General features: G+C 34.6%; 4 protein-coding genes across 4 annotated transcripts; 2 read left to right on the top strand and 2 right to left on the bottom strand.

The window, feature by feature from the left end:
* The first annotated feature begins 364 nt into the window (after positions 1–364).
* On the top strand, positions 365–2,090 carry LOC126679314 (F-box protein At2g02240-like). The gene is made up of 3 exons (XM_050374316.2): positions 365–755; positions 860–978; positions 1,401–2,090. The coding sequence occupies exons 1-3, from the start codon at positions 390–392 to the stop codon at positions 1,918–1,920; spliced, it is 1,005 nt and encodes a 334-aa protein (XP_050230273.1). The 5' UTR covers positions 365–389; the 3' UTR covers positions 1,921–2,090.
* Positions 2,091–3,238: 1,148 nt separating this feature from the next.
* Positions 3,239–5,449, bottom strand: LOC126673309 (uncharacterized). The gene is made up of 5 exons (XM_050367401.1): positions 4,288–5,449; positions 3,722–4,197; positions 3,542–3,640; positions 3,369–3,461; positions 3,239–3,292 (listed from the first exon to the last, which is right to left on the bottom strand). The coding sequence occupies exons 1-5, from the start codon at positions 5,447–5,449 to the stop codon at positions 3,239–3,241; spliced, it is 1,884 nt and encodes a 627-aa protein (XP_050223358.1).
* A 3,147-nt stretch (positions 5,450–8,596) lies between these two features.
* Positions 8,597–10,065, top strand: LOC126679331 (putative F-box protein PP2-B12). The gene is made up of 3 exons (XM_050374338.2): positions 8,597–8,923; positions 9,092–9,210; positions 9,302–10,065. Exons 1-3 carry the CDS (start codon positions 8,645–8,647, stop codon positions 9,795–9,797), a joined length of 894 nt encoding a protein of 297 aa, XP_050230295.1. The 5' UTR covers positions 8,597–8,644; the 3' UTR covers positions 9,798–10,065.
* A 724-nt stretch (positions 10,066–10,789) lies between these two features.
* Positions 10,790–12,796, bottom strand: LOC126679356 (uncharacterized protein At4g08330, chloroplastic). Its single transcript, XM_050374373.2, has 2 exons — positions 12,521–12,796; positions 10,790–11,476 (listed from the first exon to the last, which is right to left on the bottom strand). The coding sequence occupies exons 1-2, from the start codon at positions 12,622–12,624 to the stop codon at positions 11,083–11,085; spliced, it is 498 nt and encodes a 165-aa protein (XP_050230330.1). The 5' UTR covers positions 12,625–12,796; the 3' UTR covers positions 10,790–11,082.
* Positions 12,797–17,387: the final 4,591 nt, after the last annotated feature.

A 17,387-nucleotide genomic window follows, 5' to 3' on the forward strand; every position in this document is an offset into this window, starting at 1 on the left:
TAACTATTTTAAATATATGTTATTAAAAATTATTTAATAACATATATTTAAAAAAATTGTCATTTTTGATTTTAAACTTCAAAACTAATTAGGCAAATATGAGGTCATTTTAATATTTTAGTACATCGGTAGCGTAAAATAGCAAAAAATATTGGATTGATACATTTTTTTTTAAAAATAAAAATTCAAGTACTCCAACAGTAGATTTAAAAAAGTAAAGAAGCCACAATTGTAATTTTTCCAATCATTTATCATTCTTAATTGCTAAGATAACTAGCAATTCAATAATTTTCAAAAATAAATAAATTATACTACATAATATATGGATTAAAATAATAAAAAGAAAAGCCTTAACTGTTAAGCTTTTTGGAGAAGTCCCGTATATAAAAATGGATCCAGTAACGAACCAGAAACGATATCAACCATCGTCGTCGTCGTCATCATCAAAAGCAGCAATGGAAAACAACAATGGTAATGAAATCCAAGAAGCAAACATCACGTTATTGCCGGAAGGCTGCATAGCCAACGTCGTCTCCTTTACAACTCCTCGCGACGCTTGCTCTCTCTCTTTAGTCTCTTCTCTGTTCAAGAACGCATCTCTATCCGACACCGTTTGGGACAGTTTCTTGCCTCCCGATTATCACGCTATTATCTCTCAATCCTCCGATCCTTCTCTCTTATCCTCTTCCTCCTCCAAGAAACACCTCTTTGGCAGTCTCTGTCAAAAACCTATCCTCATCGATCACGGCAAAAAGGTAATTACATTTTCACCCTTCCCTTTTTTTTTATTAATTGGGCTCGCTAGACCTCGTCATTAAATTCGATTTGATATTGTGTTAAATTAAAATCTTGTTTTCAGAGTTTTGCATTGGATAAATGGAGTGGAAAGAAGTGTTATATGCTGTCTGCAAGAGATCTCAACATTACCTGGGGTTCTACTCCTACCTACTGGAAGTGGAATTCTGACCCTCATTCCAGGTTTGCCTTAATTTTATGTACTAATTGAAATGTTTGTACCAATAAACTATAGATTTAATGGTATGAGTGTTGGGCATAAATCTGCAAGGCCGTGCCACAAGCTTTTCAGCCATCTAGACGCAATGGTCGCGGGTTCAAACCCCGGCTATGTCTTTTCTAAAACTAGAGTGGGTTGGAGCTGGGCTGCTGAGCCATTATAGCCCGGATTTACTAGGTATGTGGACTTGCGGACGGTCCATATCCTGGAGTTTGAATGATCCTGGGTTTTGGCTCAGGGGAGTGAGTCCCTTGTCACACAAAAAAATGATAATATTTTATATTTCGTTGTGCACATATTTGATAAAATTACAGTAAAAAAATAACTCTGCTATAAATTTTATTGGTTTACGATGTTTATTGAATTCTTGGTGTCGTGGGTATAGATTTGGAGAGGTAGCCGAACTTCTCAACGTGTGCTGGCTAGAAATCACTGGCAAAATTAGTACAAATTTGCTGTCTCCATCGACGTTGTACTCAGCTTACTTGGTTTTCAAGCTGAAAGAAAGAGCCCATGGATTACTTGACCCACCTGCAGAGGCAATAGTCGGAGTTGGTGCGGAAACTGAAAGAAATAGGCGTACAGTTTATTTGGATACAGATGCAGATTCTAGCTACAGAATGAGTCTCAGGCGGCAAGGCCCTGTAATGTTAAGAACACGAGGCGGATTGGCCCGCCGCATTGCGGAGGCTGAGCCACCTGTGGCCGCTGGTCCTAGCGGAGAAAGTGAAAATGGGCCGAAGAAGAGAGGAGATGGGTGGGTGGAAGTTGAATTGGGGGAGTTTTTCAATGAGAATGTGAATGATGAAGAACTGGTAGTGAGTGTTTTGGAGGTGAAACAAGGTAATTGGAAAAGTGGTCTCGTTGTTGAGGGTATAGAAATTAGGCCTAAACATAAGATTTAGATTAAACAGAGAGATCAAGTGAAAATTTTCTGTGTTCTATTGGAATTTTCTTATTGTGCTATGTTTGCGTGTGGGAAATTGAGAAGTACTTATGCAGCGAGTGATATAAAATGCATCATCTTGTAATTATTCATTGTGTTTTTAATATGTCTACGTTAAATTTTTGCCAATGGGGTTTAAGAAGGCTAAATAATTTCATGTTTGATCTATTTTAACGGTTTTACTATGGGATGAAACATCTATAATTCCTTATTTACTATTCCCTCCGGTCCATAATATTTGTTGCATTTGAGAATTTCTTTTGGTCCATAATACTTGTCACATTAGGGTTTTTTTTTCAAATAATTCCTCCATAAAAAACTTATTCCCAAATGGTGCTTCTGGCTTGAATCCGCAAGTTTGACTTGCGGATTGACCCATGAATCCGCAAGTCTAACTTGCGGATTCAAGCCAGAAACCCTTAATCACCCGATTAAGGGTGATTAACCCTTAATCGAGTGATTAAGGGCTGACACCAATCATTGGGAGACAATTTTGTCTCCCAATGATTGGTGATTGGGATTAATGATTGGGCATTTAGTGCCCAATCATTAATCCCAATATATCAATAAAAAAAAATTAATTTATATATTAATCTATTTTAACAAATACCTACTAATTTAAAATTGATAAAAATATTAAACATTAAAAATTAAATACAAATTATAACATTTGTAATAATTTAAAATAACAATATTATTTTAAAATTGTTTACAAGTACTAAAACTAGTCACGATATCGAGCCGGTTTCCGCATGCGGGTTCTCATGTCATAACCCTGCTGAGTGCGTCGGTGACGTGAGGTATCAGTCACAGGGTTATAGTCGCCACCGTCACCCTCGTCACTGGTATCAGAATCGTCATTGTCTTCTGAATCGTCACTGTCTTCGTCTGTAGGCTGGTGTGGCTGTTCAATAACTGGAGCTGGAGTAGTGTCTCGCAGATCCTGCGAGGTGATGTCCGGATACAGGGTAAAACCAGGAGGCGTAAAATGCTGAAACCGATCACCGGAAAACGGATCAGCAGACAGATCTGCACCAGAGCACCACGGCTCCGTAGTCGAGAAATACATCTGCGAAGGATCTTGAGCCTGAGGCGACCCAGAAGGTGGTACCTGATGTGACGATGACGTCTGTTCTGCAGTAGGTGCGGCGGGATAGTAGAACAACTGTTCAATGAAATCTGACTCTGTCGACGTACGCCATGGGACATCTGAATGCGTCGGCAGTGCAGGCCATGACTGATCTGACTCTGGCTGAGCCGGCGTACCTAGTGGAGTATTATCCCATCTCTCCCAGATATGAATGGAAAGACGGAATCGGCGGCTGGCGAACCTGAATAATGAATTGATTAGATTTATAAACTAAAATAGAAGATTATAAATTACAAATATAATAAAATAGGTCGAACCTGTGAATCAGATGGCGCAAAAGGATCTCGAGTGTTGGCAAATGTCGTATGTCTAAAAGATGAGTCACTATACGGCATCGGCGCCGGGGGGACCTGAACAACGTAACTTATTAAATTGTAAACTAAAAATGTAAATTATAAATTAACTATAATAATAATAAAGTAACTCAAACCTGTGACTCAGATGGCCCTGGTGGATCCTGAGTGGTCGTAAAGGTCGTATCTCCAAAAAATGAGTCAACATACGGCATCGACGCAGGCGGGACCTGAAACTATAACATCGGGTAGCACTAAGCGTAAGAGCATAAAATACGAGTTAATCAAGTGAAATAGTATATTAAATTGTCTCAAACCTGTGGATATGATGCTTGGGGTGTCGCCCCGGAGGTTGACCCGTAATGTTGTCTTTCCCAGTAGTCCGCCTGCGGTATGTCTGAGGTACCCGCCACCTCCGTGTGAAAAAATAATGGCTCTGGGATAGGGTACACATGCTCTGGACGGGGCTGTGGAGGCATTCTGCGTGGCTGTCGACGCCGTCCTCTAATAGAGCTTAAATCGACCTGACAGGGAGGGAGCGGAGGCAGCTGGTATGGTTGGTCGGCTGGCTCAGGAGGGGGAAGTGTGACGTCCCTGCGATCCTCCATGGTAGCAAGCTGAGAACTTCGTGCACCAAACCTAATCCTGCGAGCGGCACTCGAACTGGCCTCCCCCGTAACATGGGTTCTCTCCTGCAAATCGCGCTGTGACAATATACAATAAACCGTCACTAATATTCTGCGAAACATTCTCACTCGGGGATTTTGCGAGTGGTTTGTGTAAATTGGATCGCCTGTTTAATAGAATTTGAACATAATTAGAGACGGAACACAATTGTCTTGGCATGGACATAATAAAATACAGATTGTACTTAAAAATGTACCTTCTGCATGCCAGAATGATCCGGGATTTGTGACCTTCACATTGGCCATGAAGCTACAAACTTCGGCGAAAGAGTCCTTCCAGTTTCCGTAGGCGCTGCATATTGCCTTCTCCTTAGCTAACCAAGTTCTTTTATAGGTAGGCATTACAGAAAATCTTTCCAAAATACCAGCCATCAGCGTCTTGATGTGAATGTCGCGTTGTTCCAACACCAGGTCCTTGATAAATTCTACGATTTGACTAGACTTAAAGTTTCGATGGTCGCGACCTGTCATAAAATGATCGCACGTGTGTGGCCCTATATATTTTGTCAGGGTCCATGTATGATTTGTCTGTAGTTTGGTTGCTCGCAACCACCATCCGCAGATTTCGTTGTGTCGGCAAACAAACACGATTGTCTTGGGGGTAGTCCGATGAAACTGGTGCTCCTTCCCCATAGCGATTGAATAAGCGGTTGCACAGATCTGAACAACATCACGACTTTTGAAGGTCATCCCCGTTTGAAACTCCATTCCTGGCTGCCAAGTAAAATTCGGGGTCTCACCCTCATTCAAGTCAACTACGAAATCGTCAACATTTACACGACTAACGTGTTCAGGGAGCTGCGACTGGTAATGAGTTTGTTCTCCCGAATTGGCCATTCCTAACTCGGCGTCGATGTCTCCTGCATCATCTTCGTCGCTCTCATAAAAGTGTTCGTCTTCATCTTCGTCACTGCTCCTTACTGACTCATTGTCCCACTCTGACTCGCTCGAATCGCTTAACTCCAAATTATCCAGCGAAATTTCAGTTCCACCCAAAATCCGGTACTCAACGTAGAACTCCATAATTCGTAGATTCGGACATCTCATAGATTCGGTTAGTATTCCAAATAAATGGTTATTGTCCTGCACTAAAAAGAGTGCGTACGAATCTACTTCACCCCTTACAAATTTAGGCAGTCTGAATAAAATTTGTGTAATCTCCACTTCTGAGTTAGTAGAGTTCGGTCCGCTACAAACTGCTCTTTTACAAATGTTAACCAATTTATCGAAATTCATTCGTTCACTGAGTGGCATCTCCACTCGACAACCACCGTGATATTCTACTCCACGGGGGGAGTTTACAATTTGCCCATCGAACCATATCAGAAAGGATACATTGAGTGTTGAATTACTACACATTTTTTTACAAAAAATTAATTATCTATATTTAATATTTGTCCATAAATTAAGATAACAATTTCAAATACAAAGCATCTTTTAATCACATTTTACTAGCACTAAATAATTATAACAATTATTTCTAATATTTAACTAACAATATAAAAATAATTTTACTTTTAACTATTATAATTTTTTAATATTTTTAAAAGTTAAATAAAATAGAAAAATTCTTCTAAAAATTACTAATCCCTAACATTTTACTAAAATGTAATTAATTTTTATTATTATCCATTATACTATTTTTTTAAATCATACCATTATTTTAAATTATACTTGATTCTAGTATTTTATTTAATAATGATAATACTTACTTACCATTTTACATTATAAATACTATATAATAAATCAATAATATTCACAAATAGGATTTTCTAATTTTTTTAAACATTAAACTAACATACTAAAATTTTGTTTATTATTTGACTAATTTATAATTTTAATATTCACAGTTATAATAAATACTCTAAAAATATCAATTGAAATTAATTATTAACATCTAATTAACAATTTATATTTAAATTAAAATAAAATATTTACTAACCTCTTGTAGTCCACAAGTAATAATACACTATCCGTTATTAACGCCTAGCTCCGATACGCTGTCCGTCGTTAACGCCTAGCTCCGATACGTTGTTCGTTGTTAATTAGCTCCGATATTTGTAAATTATAGAATTGTAAATTTAAATCAAAAAATTAAAAAGGTTTTTTAAAAAAAAAAAATAGGGTAGCATCCGGGTGTGCTGAAAATGCACACCCGGGTGCCTTATATAACTAAATGTATCCGCAAGTCATACTTGCGGATACATTTAGTCTGATTCCCATGTAGGAATCAGACATGTCTGATTCCCTGTGGGAATCAGTTTGACCCTTGACTCGTCAGGGGTCAAACTGATTCCCACAGGGAATCAGTTAATTATCTCCTTAATGGCAATTAAGGAGATTTTTGCTTGAATCCGCAAGTATGACTTGCGGATTCAAGCGGGGGACACCATTTGGGAATATTGTTTTTATGGGGCAATTATTTGGGAAAAAATCCGTCACATTAGAGTTTTAAAAAAGTATTGATTGCTATTTTTCCCAAATTATCCCTAGCAATAAATACTTTATAAGGTTAAAAGAACTAGTCAAACATAAAATAAGTGGTAATTAATATGTACAATTTAGTAAAACTATACACAAATCAAGACATATTTATTATTTCTTAATTTATGTGAAATGGCCAAATACGACAAATATTATGGACCGGAGGGAGTAATCAGTAAACAAAATAAAAAAAAAAATCCTAAAAACTCTATTTTTTGCTACTAAATTACGAGATGAAGAAACTTCTATGTACTGCAACATCTTCAGTAGCATGCTCTTGTTATGTCTTTTCTCTAACAAGAAAATGTGTTTTTCTATCCTCAACTGTTATGGAGGACTTGGATCCATATATGATAAGAATCAAGTGGTCTCTAATTGCTCGCCGACTAAATCAGACTTAAGCAGCATTTTCTGATGATGGTAATTATTATTATTATTATTGAGATTAATAAAAGGATAGTACTATTTTTAGAATAAGAATTAATAAAGATAGCTTTTATTTTATTTGAATTTATATTCTATTTCTTGATGAAAGAAAGATAGCTTTGTCCAAGTAGAGAAGTTTAGTTTGTCCTATCAATTACTACTATGAAAAGACAATGAGATATTTTCCGGAACTATTTCTGACAAAAACAATTATTAGAAAAATGCATTCAAATTTTTGAATTTTTTGAAAATATTGAATAAATGATATTTATAAAAAAAACATACTTAAAAAACTCTGCAACATATATAAAAAAACTTAAAATTATCCAAAAAAAAAAAACAAAATTAAACATAAAAAATACACTGAAAATACTAGAAAAACACTAAAAAATATCAAGAGAACACTTAAGATACATCTAAAAACTCATACACAAAAGTCAATGATCTTTTGGTCAACAATGCACATATCATGTGATTACGACGTGTTGATCACTATTGACTGCCTTTGACCGAAAAAATAATTGATCAAATTTCAGAGACTAGCAAATTTTCCAGCGAGACTCTAACGAAATCAAGTGTTTCATGTGTTTTTTAGATAATATTTTTGTAAATAAAAATTTAAATAATGTCAAAAAATTAATTTTTTTAAAGTATAAACGTAATTTTTGAAACTTTGTAGTATTTTATATATAAGTTCAAAAAATAGTGTAATCAACGGGGATGCATTAAAAAAATAGTACAAATATAAATATAGATAAATAATAAAAAAAATCAATTATATAAAATAAAATGAAAAAACTCATGAAAGCAAAATAATTTTATATTCACTTATTTCATTAAAATGACGAGTAAATCTTTAAAAACAATTTTCTAATGATTTATGTTAAATGTATTTATTTTTAATTTAAATTTATTTTTAGACATATAATTCTTATTTTAAATTTAAGTAATTATTTTTAAACTGAAATAAAAAATAATTGCATACAACAATTATTTATGAAATCAAATTATTAATGAACAAAGGGTCGAGGCGCCCCCTAAACTTGTGACACAGGGTCATTCAACCCAATTTTTTCTTGTTTAAGCAATTAACCCCAAAACTCTTTATTTTTGGGTCAAATAATCCATAATTTATATTTTTGTTACAAAAAATAAGTTTAGGATAATTTTATCGCAACAATTAGGAAACTTTTAAATTTTTATTTCGCATCCCTCACCTCCGATTTGTATTTTATGCTTTTTTTTTTAAATACAATATCTAACCCAAAAATGAGGAGTTTTGGAGTTAGTTGCTCAAATAACTAAAAATTGGGTTAAATGATCTTGTGTCACAAGTTTAAAGTGTGCATTGACTCTTTGTTCAATTATTAATTATAAAAATAATATTTTAAAAAGTTTTAAAAAGAGATTGTACTTATTTATTAAAAATTATAAAATAAACAGATGAGGTGTACATTTTTCTAAGAATATTTATCAGGTTAAAAACGTGGAAACATACGTTTCAAAAAAAAGAAAAAAACGGTGCGTACATACTTTGAATGAAAAAAAACGCGGATGCATACAATAGTTTTGTCTATTATAAAAGAAATCATAACTTAATCTTCCTTACTGGATCAGGAAAAGGATAGACGTGGCGAAAAGAGAATGGGCGGCGAAAGAAATTTGTTGGCGTTACCAGAAGATTGCATAGCGGACATCTTGTCATTTACAGGTCCTCTAGATGCTTGCAAATTGTCGACGGTGTCTTCTTCGTTAAGAGATGCAGCTCAATCCGACGCCGTCTGGAAGAAGTTCTTGCCTTCAGACTATGAGTCCATCATCTTGGAATCCTCTGATTCCTCTTTACTTTATCGTTTCTCTTCCAAGAAGCAGCTTTATCTCAGTCTCTGCCACGATCCTCTTCTCATTGACAGTGGCAAAAAGGTAAATCAGCCAACAATTCCTTTTTCTTTTAACCTCACTTTTGTTTTTGGATAACTGGGGAGGATGGTAGTGATTGAACCTATGACCTAACAGAATAATATACATTTGAATTATATCTCATTGTTAACCTCACATTCCTAGATGTACTAATCTCGTCTGCATTCACAGAGCTTTGCATTGGATAAATGGACCGGGAAGAAATGTTACATGATCTCTGCAAGGGACCTCAAAATTATCTGGAGTGACACTCCCGCACATTGGAGATGGATTTCCCTTCCTGATTCCAGGTCTTCCTCTCTCTTTAATTATCAATCAAATGGTGTCCACATTATTTTTGTATGATTAAGATTATGAATATGAAGATGTTTGTGCATACAGATTTTCTGAAGTGGCAGAGCTTATCAGCATTTGCTGGCTGGAAATTAGTGCCAAAATCCACACGAATATGCTATCTCCATCCATACTGTATACGTCATACCTCGTGTTCAAATCACCAAAAGGCGCTTATGGGTTTGAATACCAGCCTGCAGAAGTTATAGTGAGATTTGTTGGACGTGAAAGCGGGAAGCACAATGTTTACATGGATGCAGAAAGAGGACAGAGGCGACACTCCCCTCGCTTAAAAAGACGCATTGGTTTATTTAACAGGAATCGCATTTTCGGGATACAAGCATCTGTGGCTAATGGCGAAAGCAGTTGCAAGTATCCGAAAGAGAGAGGAGATGGGTGGTTGGAAATTGAATTGGGTGACTACTTTAACAAGGAAGGTGAAGATGGTGAACTAGAGATGAGTGTTTTAGAGGTGAAAGGCGGGCATTGGAAAGGTGGTCTTGTTGTTCAAGGGATTGAGATCAGGCCAAAGTATACAAGGTAGTAATATTTAATTGAAATGATGTCATTACTTTTTCTTTTTGATAATTGGGGAGGGGTGCAATTGTGGGAGGAATTGAACTTACGATCTTGGCAGTTTTGCTGCCCAACGCTTATACGCTCATACCATTTGAGTTACAACTCGTTAGTATGTCATTCCTGTATTTTAATTTATAAATAGTCTCATATATATTCAATGATGTATTATAGTTTTATTGACTCTGATAACACCGTGGGCAGAGTCTATGTAATACATTTTGCTATTCTTTTCCTCTTAAACTTTAGATTGTAGTATTGTTTGATGTAATCTCCTTAAAAGTATCATAATCTAGCCTTTCCTTTCTACTCTATTACTCTTTCAATCTTTGATTCTCTCTGTTACACCTAACTCCTTTTTGATAATAGAACGAAACAATAAATTTGATCCGACTTTTTTTATAGTGATGTCCAGCGAATATGAATAGTTGCATAACCTTTAGTTGAAAGAAAAGACAGCAAAGAAAAAGAGCTAAATCTAACAGCAAACATGGCTGTGGATTCAGCATCTCCTTTTGCATAAGCATCATTGCTGCAAAAGTTTCTTTTGCCTTTAGATTTACTATGGAATATAGAAGCGGCCTATACTTAAACGTTTTACTTCCAAAAATAAAAATGATTTTAATAACTTAAAACTGTATATTTACGATGTATTCTTGTAAAACAAAGTATTATTTCGCCATTTTTCATTTTATTTTTCTCCATTTTAAAATTTCTATTGTCGTGCAACACAGTTTCCCCTAAACTAGACCGAAAAGGACGAAAACCCCAGGAACTTGCCATTTATTGCAACCCAATTTTCATCTTCCTACCAAACTGAAATTGCAATTATAACTTGCATCAGACTTTTTTCAATCTCAACTGCAAATTAGGCGACAATTGAATTACCAATGTAATAATAAAAAAAAAACCTCAGATGGAAAAGAAACACAGAAATGAAAGTAGCAGAAGAAAAGCTAATGGTTCTCCAAAATCTGCTCACTCAATGAACTCAATTCAAGATTTCACAATATCATTCTACAATAAAATCTGGTTATGGACTTTGCTCCATCATATTTTCTTGCGAATCAGGCTGTAATAATGCTTTGTACAACTCACCCATTTATCTTCTAACAAAATGAGGGTAAAATACACAAACAAAATAGGACAAAATAGTTTGAATACATGTATACATGATTATAGCACAAGAAAAACTTTTTCTCTAGTTTTTGAGTAATCAAAACATGAATCACTGAAAAGCTGCCTCCAAGACTTCACATGTAATGCGGAACTCCAAAACTATCAATGGATGAAGGTTGTAAAGCTCGAATTTTAACATCAAATTTTCTACGTTTAGAATCATTGGCTGACGATGAATCTGAACCATCCGACACAAGTGGATAGGTTGAAGTTTCATCATCATACGCAATTCCTATATGGTTACCACATTTACGGCAAAGAAGTTTAGTTCTTCGGCGGAATAGACTCCACTTATTCTTTGAGAAGTAGGGAATGCATTGGAATTCCTCCGCCTGAGTAAATCTGCTCTCATCGATGTCTAAAAATGAGATGATCCCTCGTTTTATAGATTTCCCATATTTTGAGCCGATTGCTGAGGTATTTCGACTAGAGGAGCTTAAATTCAACTCATATCCACAAGCCCCACAGCTGCATCAAATGTATTTCATTTTTCAGATTCCAGTAACATAAATGAGCCATTCTTTAGCAGCTAATACAATAAATTTCCGATTATGAATGTTTTCAAATTATAAGAAATGTTTATGAATGCAACCTTACTTGTTAATATTACTCATACAGGTGATAAAATTATCTCTCAAGGACCTTATTTGACATCTAACAAGTCAAATACAGATTGAAACTGATACCATTTCTACTGCAGTGATGATCATACATGTCTATATATTACCAGTGCGGTTTAGGAATAAGCCATAGTTGAATTTCGAATCTTAATTACTTTCTACACTTAACAAAAATGCAAGCTTTTGCCACCCACTCCGATGATTTAGCATCATTTTTATCAAATATTTGTTCAGCGTTCGAAATAGACGCTAGATGGTGACAAAAAAGCTACAACTACAAAAAGAAATAGAGCAGTTTTGGTATTACCTAACCATTGATTAAAAAAGGAATTGATTACCAAGACAAATAAGTAATGTAGAACAAACATTAGATTCTCTAAACAAGTTACATTTAAACACCCAATTGTTTTTTCATAAACATCAAAATAGGAAGTATATATATCTTTAATGAATCACTATACTAATTATGTGGAATTGTGGATCAAGACACATGTACCAAACAAGGACAACTCCTTCATTTTGGGAAGCACATAAGTATAACAAACCCATTGAGTTCACAGTCCTTATGGTGAACAAAAAAAGACTTGGAAATATTTCTAATCAAAGATTACGAATTGACCAATGACTATTTCTATAACCCTAAATCTAATGTCTATGTCAGTGTTTGAAAAACTTAAGTTTTACTTCCATTTAAAGATAACTAAATTGGACAAAGAAAGCATAGCAAAAAATCAAATATTCCAACTCGCTTCGAAATCATCATCAAGCGAACCCACGGAGGAAATTAATCTGTTTTCACGGCAATCTAATTACTTTGAACAAACATCATCCTCATGATTCATGAAACAGATTCAGTGAAACATAGAGAATAAGATTTGAGAGTAGAGATGACCTGTAGCTAACATGTCTGACAGAAGCAGATGAAGAAGAAAAAAAGGAGTGGAGGTGACTATTTCCGGTATCATAACTGTCCTTCACAATACTCGAATTCTCCATGAAAACAATCTAATTAACTGCAACTGGGTTTTGATCGGAGCTGCTACACAATGGGATTTAGAGTAGAGAGAGAAAGAAGAAGGATTGGAATCAAATGAATTAACAGTGTGGCTCCTTCTTTGTCCTTTTCTATGTGATCGACTTGCTTTCAAGCGGACTTTATTTTTCTTAACTGAACATTACAATTACCATTTAATGGTTTTTATTGGGCAAAATCTATAAATGGATCACTGAACTATCGCCTTTTTGGTATTTGAGTCCCTCGACTTCAGTTCAGTCTAATTACATTTTCAAAAAATTAATTACAGATAAATTTATACATTATTAATGTTGCCATAGAGCACAATTTTTCGCATTTTTTTTATTTAAGCACAAATTATAAAACATCTCAACTAATAGCACGACCTTTTATTATGTGACATATATAGCATAAATGTCTAAAACGAAGTCATTTTAATAAAAAAAAAACAAAGCATAAAATGCATGCCGGATTATAAAATAAAAAGTTTGGAAAGGTTGTGTTAATTGATGAGACACGTTTTAATCTGTGCTTAAATCAAAGAAAACACACACGAAAAGTTGCACTGCATGATGACATTAATCCTTTTATTTATGTCTCATTTAAGAAGTTACATTATAATCCCTCCGGTTCATAATATTTGTCGCATTTGGAAAAATTTTTAGTTCATACTCCCTCCGTCCCACAAAGATAGGCCACCTTTCTATTTTGGACGTCCCAAATTATAGGCCACCTTCTATTTTTGATTTATAAATTTAAAATTAAAAGTCTTAGTTACCCCTAATAAATATACATTGTTATTTTCAACTTAATTAATTGCTTCATGTTCCAATGTGGAATAAATGTCAATTTTTAATACTATTGCAAAATACACCAATACAAAAATTAATTATCAATATATTATATATTTATTTCAAAAATTATTAAAGACTAAAAATGATAAAATACATAAATAAACTAATTTTAACTAATCTAACTACTTTTTTTTTTAATTCCCGTGTTTGTCCAAATGGCCTATCTTTGTGGGACGGAGGGAGTAATATTTATCACTTTAAAATATTAAGAGAGCATCAATTACTATTTTTCTATATTTGCCCCTATTAATTTTTTGAAATAATATAATAAACAAATACTAAAAATAGTAGTCATAAATGTAGACAAGTTTCAATGTAATGTTAATGTAATACCCCAAAATATTTTAAGATAATTAAGTCGTGCCACGTGTCGTAATTTCCGATAAATTAAATTAAGAAGAATTTAATTTAATTATATCGGGAATTTAGAATAAATTTTAATAAGTCAATTAGCGGGATTTGAGGAAATAACTTTGAAAATTAAAATAAAATAAATATAAATCCCGTAACGATAATTTTTTCGTCAAAGTCCGCGAAATAATATATATTATTAGTGGTAAAAAATTCGAGTTGATCGGAGATCGTTTAAAATTTGGATGCGAATAGGTTTTGGACTAAATTGAAATTTTTGAAAAGTTTCAAGGATCATATATAAAATGAGATGAAAGGAAAGAAGGGACCAGAGCCTTCTTCTCCTTCCTCAGCTTCTTTTTCTTTCCTTCGACGATCATCGCGTTTCCGTCGCACGATCCCGTTTCTCGTCCATTTCCGACGTTCTATAACTCAAAACGATCGTATTTCAGTGGCGTATCACGGTAAGCTTGACGTTTTATCGTTTAAACGAATATATTTTGAGTTATATCGATTTAAAGTTTTAGTCCACGAAACGATTTTATCGTTTTAATCGATATTAGGATCAAATTATAGCGTTTTAAAGCTAGATTACGTGTTTGGAGTGTGTTTAGAGCGTTTTGACTATTGGAAGCACGCGGAAATCGACCCCGGGCAAAAGCCCGTGGCTGTGCGTCGCACAGCCGAACTGTGCGAACGCACAGTCTGTCAGGACTGTGCGAACGCACAGTCACACTGTGCGGACGCACAGTCCCCTGTGCGGACGCACAGTCCCCTGTGCGGACGCACAGTCCCCTGTGCAATCGCATAGGCAGACGCGCGTACGCACAGTGTTTTCGCCTATCGACCCGTTTTGAGGAAAATTTATTATACGCGCCTATCGAAAATTTAAATCGATTAATATTCGATTAGTTATCAATTAACTAGAAGCGATAACCAAACGAGGTTAAAAGAGAATTGAGTTAAAAGTGGTATTCAATCCATAAACGAGTTAGATACCGTTTATCGGAATATACGTGAGAAGCACGACGGTTAATGAAACTAAAACGTGTCGAGTCTCGAGTTTAGAGTCAATCTTAGAATAGGATTCTAATACAAGTCAAATGTTTTAAAAATTTGTTTTAGATCCAGCGAGGAAAGAAGCAGCTGGACCAGTAGTTCGGGAAGCTTGACGTTCCTAAGCCCCGACGTATTTTTGGATAAGTGTTTTCTATGAGTTTATACGATTTGCTTTTAAAGTATTTATTTAAGCAATTATTTTATATTGTTTTATATTTGAACTGCATGTTTTGTATGCGAAATTTTTATATGAATTGCGCATACGCTTGATTTGAAACCAGTATTGATCCGATGGAACGTGCTACCTATTGAGCGGCAATAGGACTGTGTGATCACCAGTTTTGATTTGATACGGCTATGAGCTGATTATGGTTATGAAATTTGAGATTTGAGGTATAGTTCGATACGAGCGAGTACTCGGCTACGGTGTAGCCTGGAGTCTCCGTATCTAGTGGGTTGGACCTACTAGTGAGTTGGACTCACAATTTGATATTAATGATTGGGTTGCTTGATTGATAATTAGTATGTTTGAGGATTAAGGTTTCAATCGGATCACGTACTTGGCTGCATACGATTGAATATCGTTTTATGTTTTATTTGAATACTTATTAGTAAATGTATAAACTCACTCAGTATATTCCCATATACTGACCCCTCACAGACTTTCTTTTAGCTGAAAGACGCTTTAAAGCAACGGACTTCTATCCTACTTCCAGAAGTCTGTATTTTTAAAAGTATGTAAAAAAACAGTACTTTACTCTTAGAGCTGCAGTAGATAAGTGTTTTGTAAGTCAGCTTGTAATGTATAGTTTTCTGTAAATATAACTTTAATGTTTTAAAGTTTTTAAATGTTTTACGCTAGCTGCGTTTTGATATTTAAGATTGCCAGAGGATGTGAATGCTTGGCATGTGTTTAGCATGACACATGTTATGTATGTCATGCATGACGTTTATATTTCGAGAAAAATTATTTTACGTTTTTAGGCTTGCTACGGGTTTCAGAGCAACCACTCTCATTCCCTAGCGCCGGTCTCGGCCCTGAAATTTGGATCGTGACAGTTAATTTAATAAAAACGTTTATAAATTAAGACATACTAATTATTATTTTTAATTCTTATGTCAAAACCAAATGCGATAAATATTATGTATCAGAGGGAGTATTTTTTTAGTAAAATTTCTCATTTTTATTTTTTATTTTATGTTAATAGAAAATCTTATCTAAAAGGTTATTAGTGGCATGCTTAATTTTAAAGCATAATTAATAAGGACAAAATAAAAATAAAAATATATTTTATATTTTTATTGTTGTCCATCCGGTATTCAGGTATTCGCCCTGACTAATCCGGATCCGATCCGCGTTGCACATCTGGCATGGTGGATGAGTCTGGTAGCGAGGATTTTCTGTATTCATAAGACTCGAACCCGAAATCTTGTTTAAGTGATATCAAGTCGCTTACCACTTATACCAGCCCCTATTGGCATATTTTATGTCTTTTTTAATATGTGTGAAAATAACAATAGACTTCCTCAATGGACGGAAAGAGTTTATAAATAAAACCAATTTTTAAGAGGATCAAATTAATATAATTGTCGCCCGCACGAGTTTAGTCTAGTGGTCTAAGATTCAGCCATCTGGGTGCCAAAGGTCGTGGGTTCGAATCCCGGCTATGCCCTTTCTTAATATGGAGTGGTTGAGGTTGAATTGCTGACCATTATAACCCGGAATTACCAGATATGTGGGCTTACGGGGGTCTACATTCCGGGATTTGACAATAATATTGAATTTCGCCTCAGTAGAGTGAGTTCTCGTTACCAAAAAAAATTAATTAATATAATTGTTTTTTGAAGTACTAAATATTTAGTAAACTTTTGTATTTTTGCGAGGGCCATGGCCCTCATGTCCTCATACTGGAAGGACTAACGTGATGATATATTGCAGAGGGACACTTGTGCAACGTGTCTCATTTTCATTGAGATCTTGCAAAATAGTATAAATCATTTAAACTTTAGATATACATAATCAATAAATTTAGAACATAGTTTATAAAATTAAAGAGGATTTTTAAATATGTTTATGGTTTACCCAGCAAAATAACCAATCCAATACCAAAACTAATTTCCTTATGAAGTAAATATTTTTTTTAGATAACTTATGAGATTAAAACTTGAACAAATGAAAATGGAGTTTTGAATTGAATATACTTTACCCTGCGGCAGTAGTATATTCATATTTAAACATTTTAAATATACACAGTTTATGTAGGCTTTCGTTCATGTATACAATCTTATTATCTACATGTCGGCAAATCACGCCGACAAATTTGTGTGTGTACTCATTAGACAATTTAGGTGCACCACTCTGATACATCAAAATTAAAATAATCTTACCTGTTTTCCTCTATTTTTTTCTTTTCACATTCGTGATTATGTATATATTCCTTCCTATTTATAATAATACTCATTCCGTCTAAAATAATAGG

The sequence above is a fragment of the Mercurialis annua genome, linkage group LG1-X (assembly GCF_937616625.2).
Source record: "Mercurialis annua linkage group LG1-X, ddMerAnnu1.2, whole genome shotgun sequence".
NCBI classification, from domain to species: Eukaryota; Viridiplantae; Streptophyta; class Magnoliopsida; order Malpighiales; family Euphorbiaceae; genus Mercurialis; species Mercurialis annua.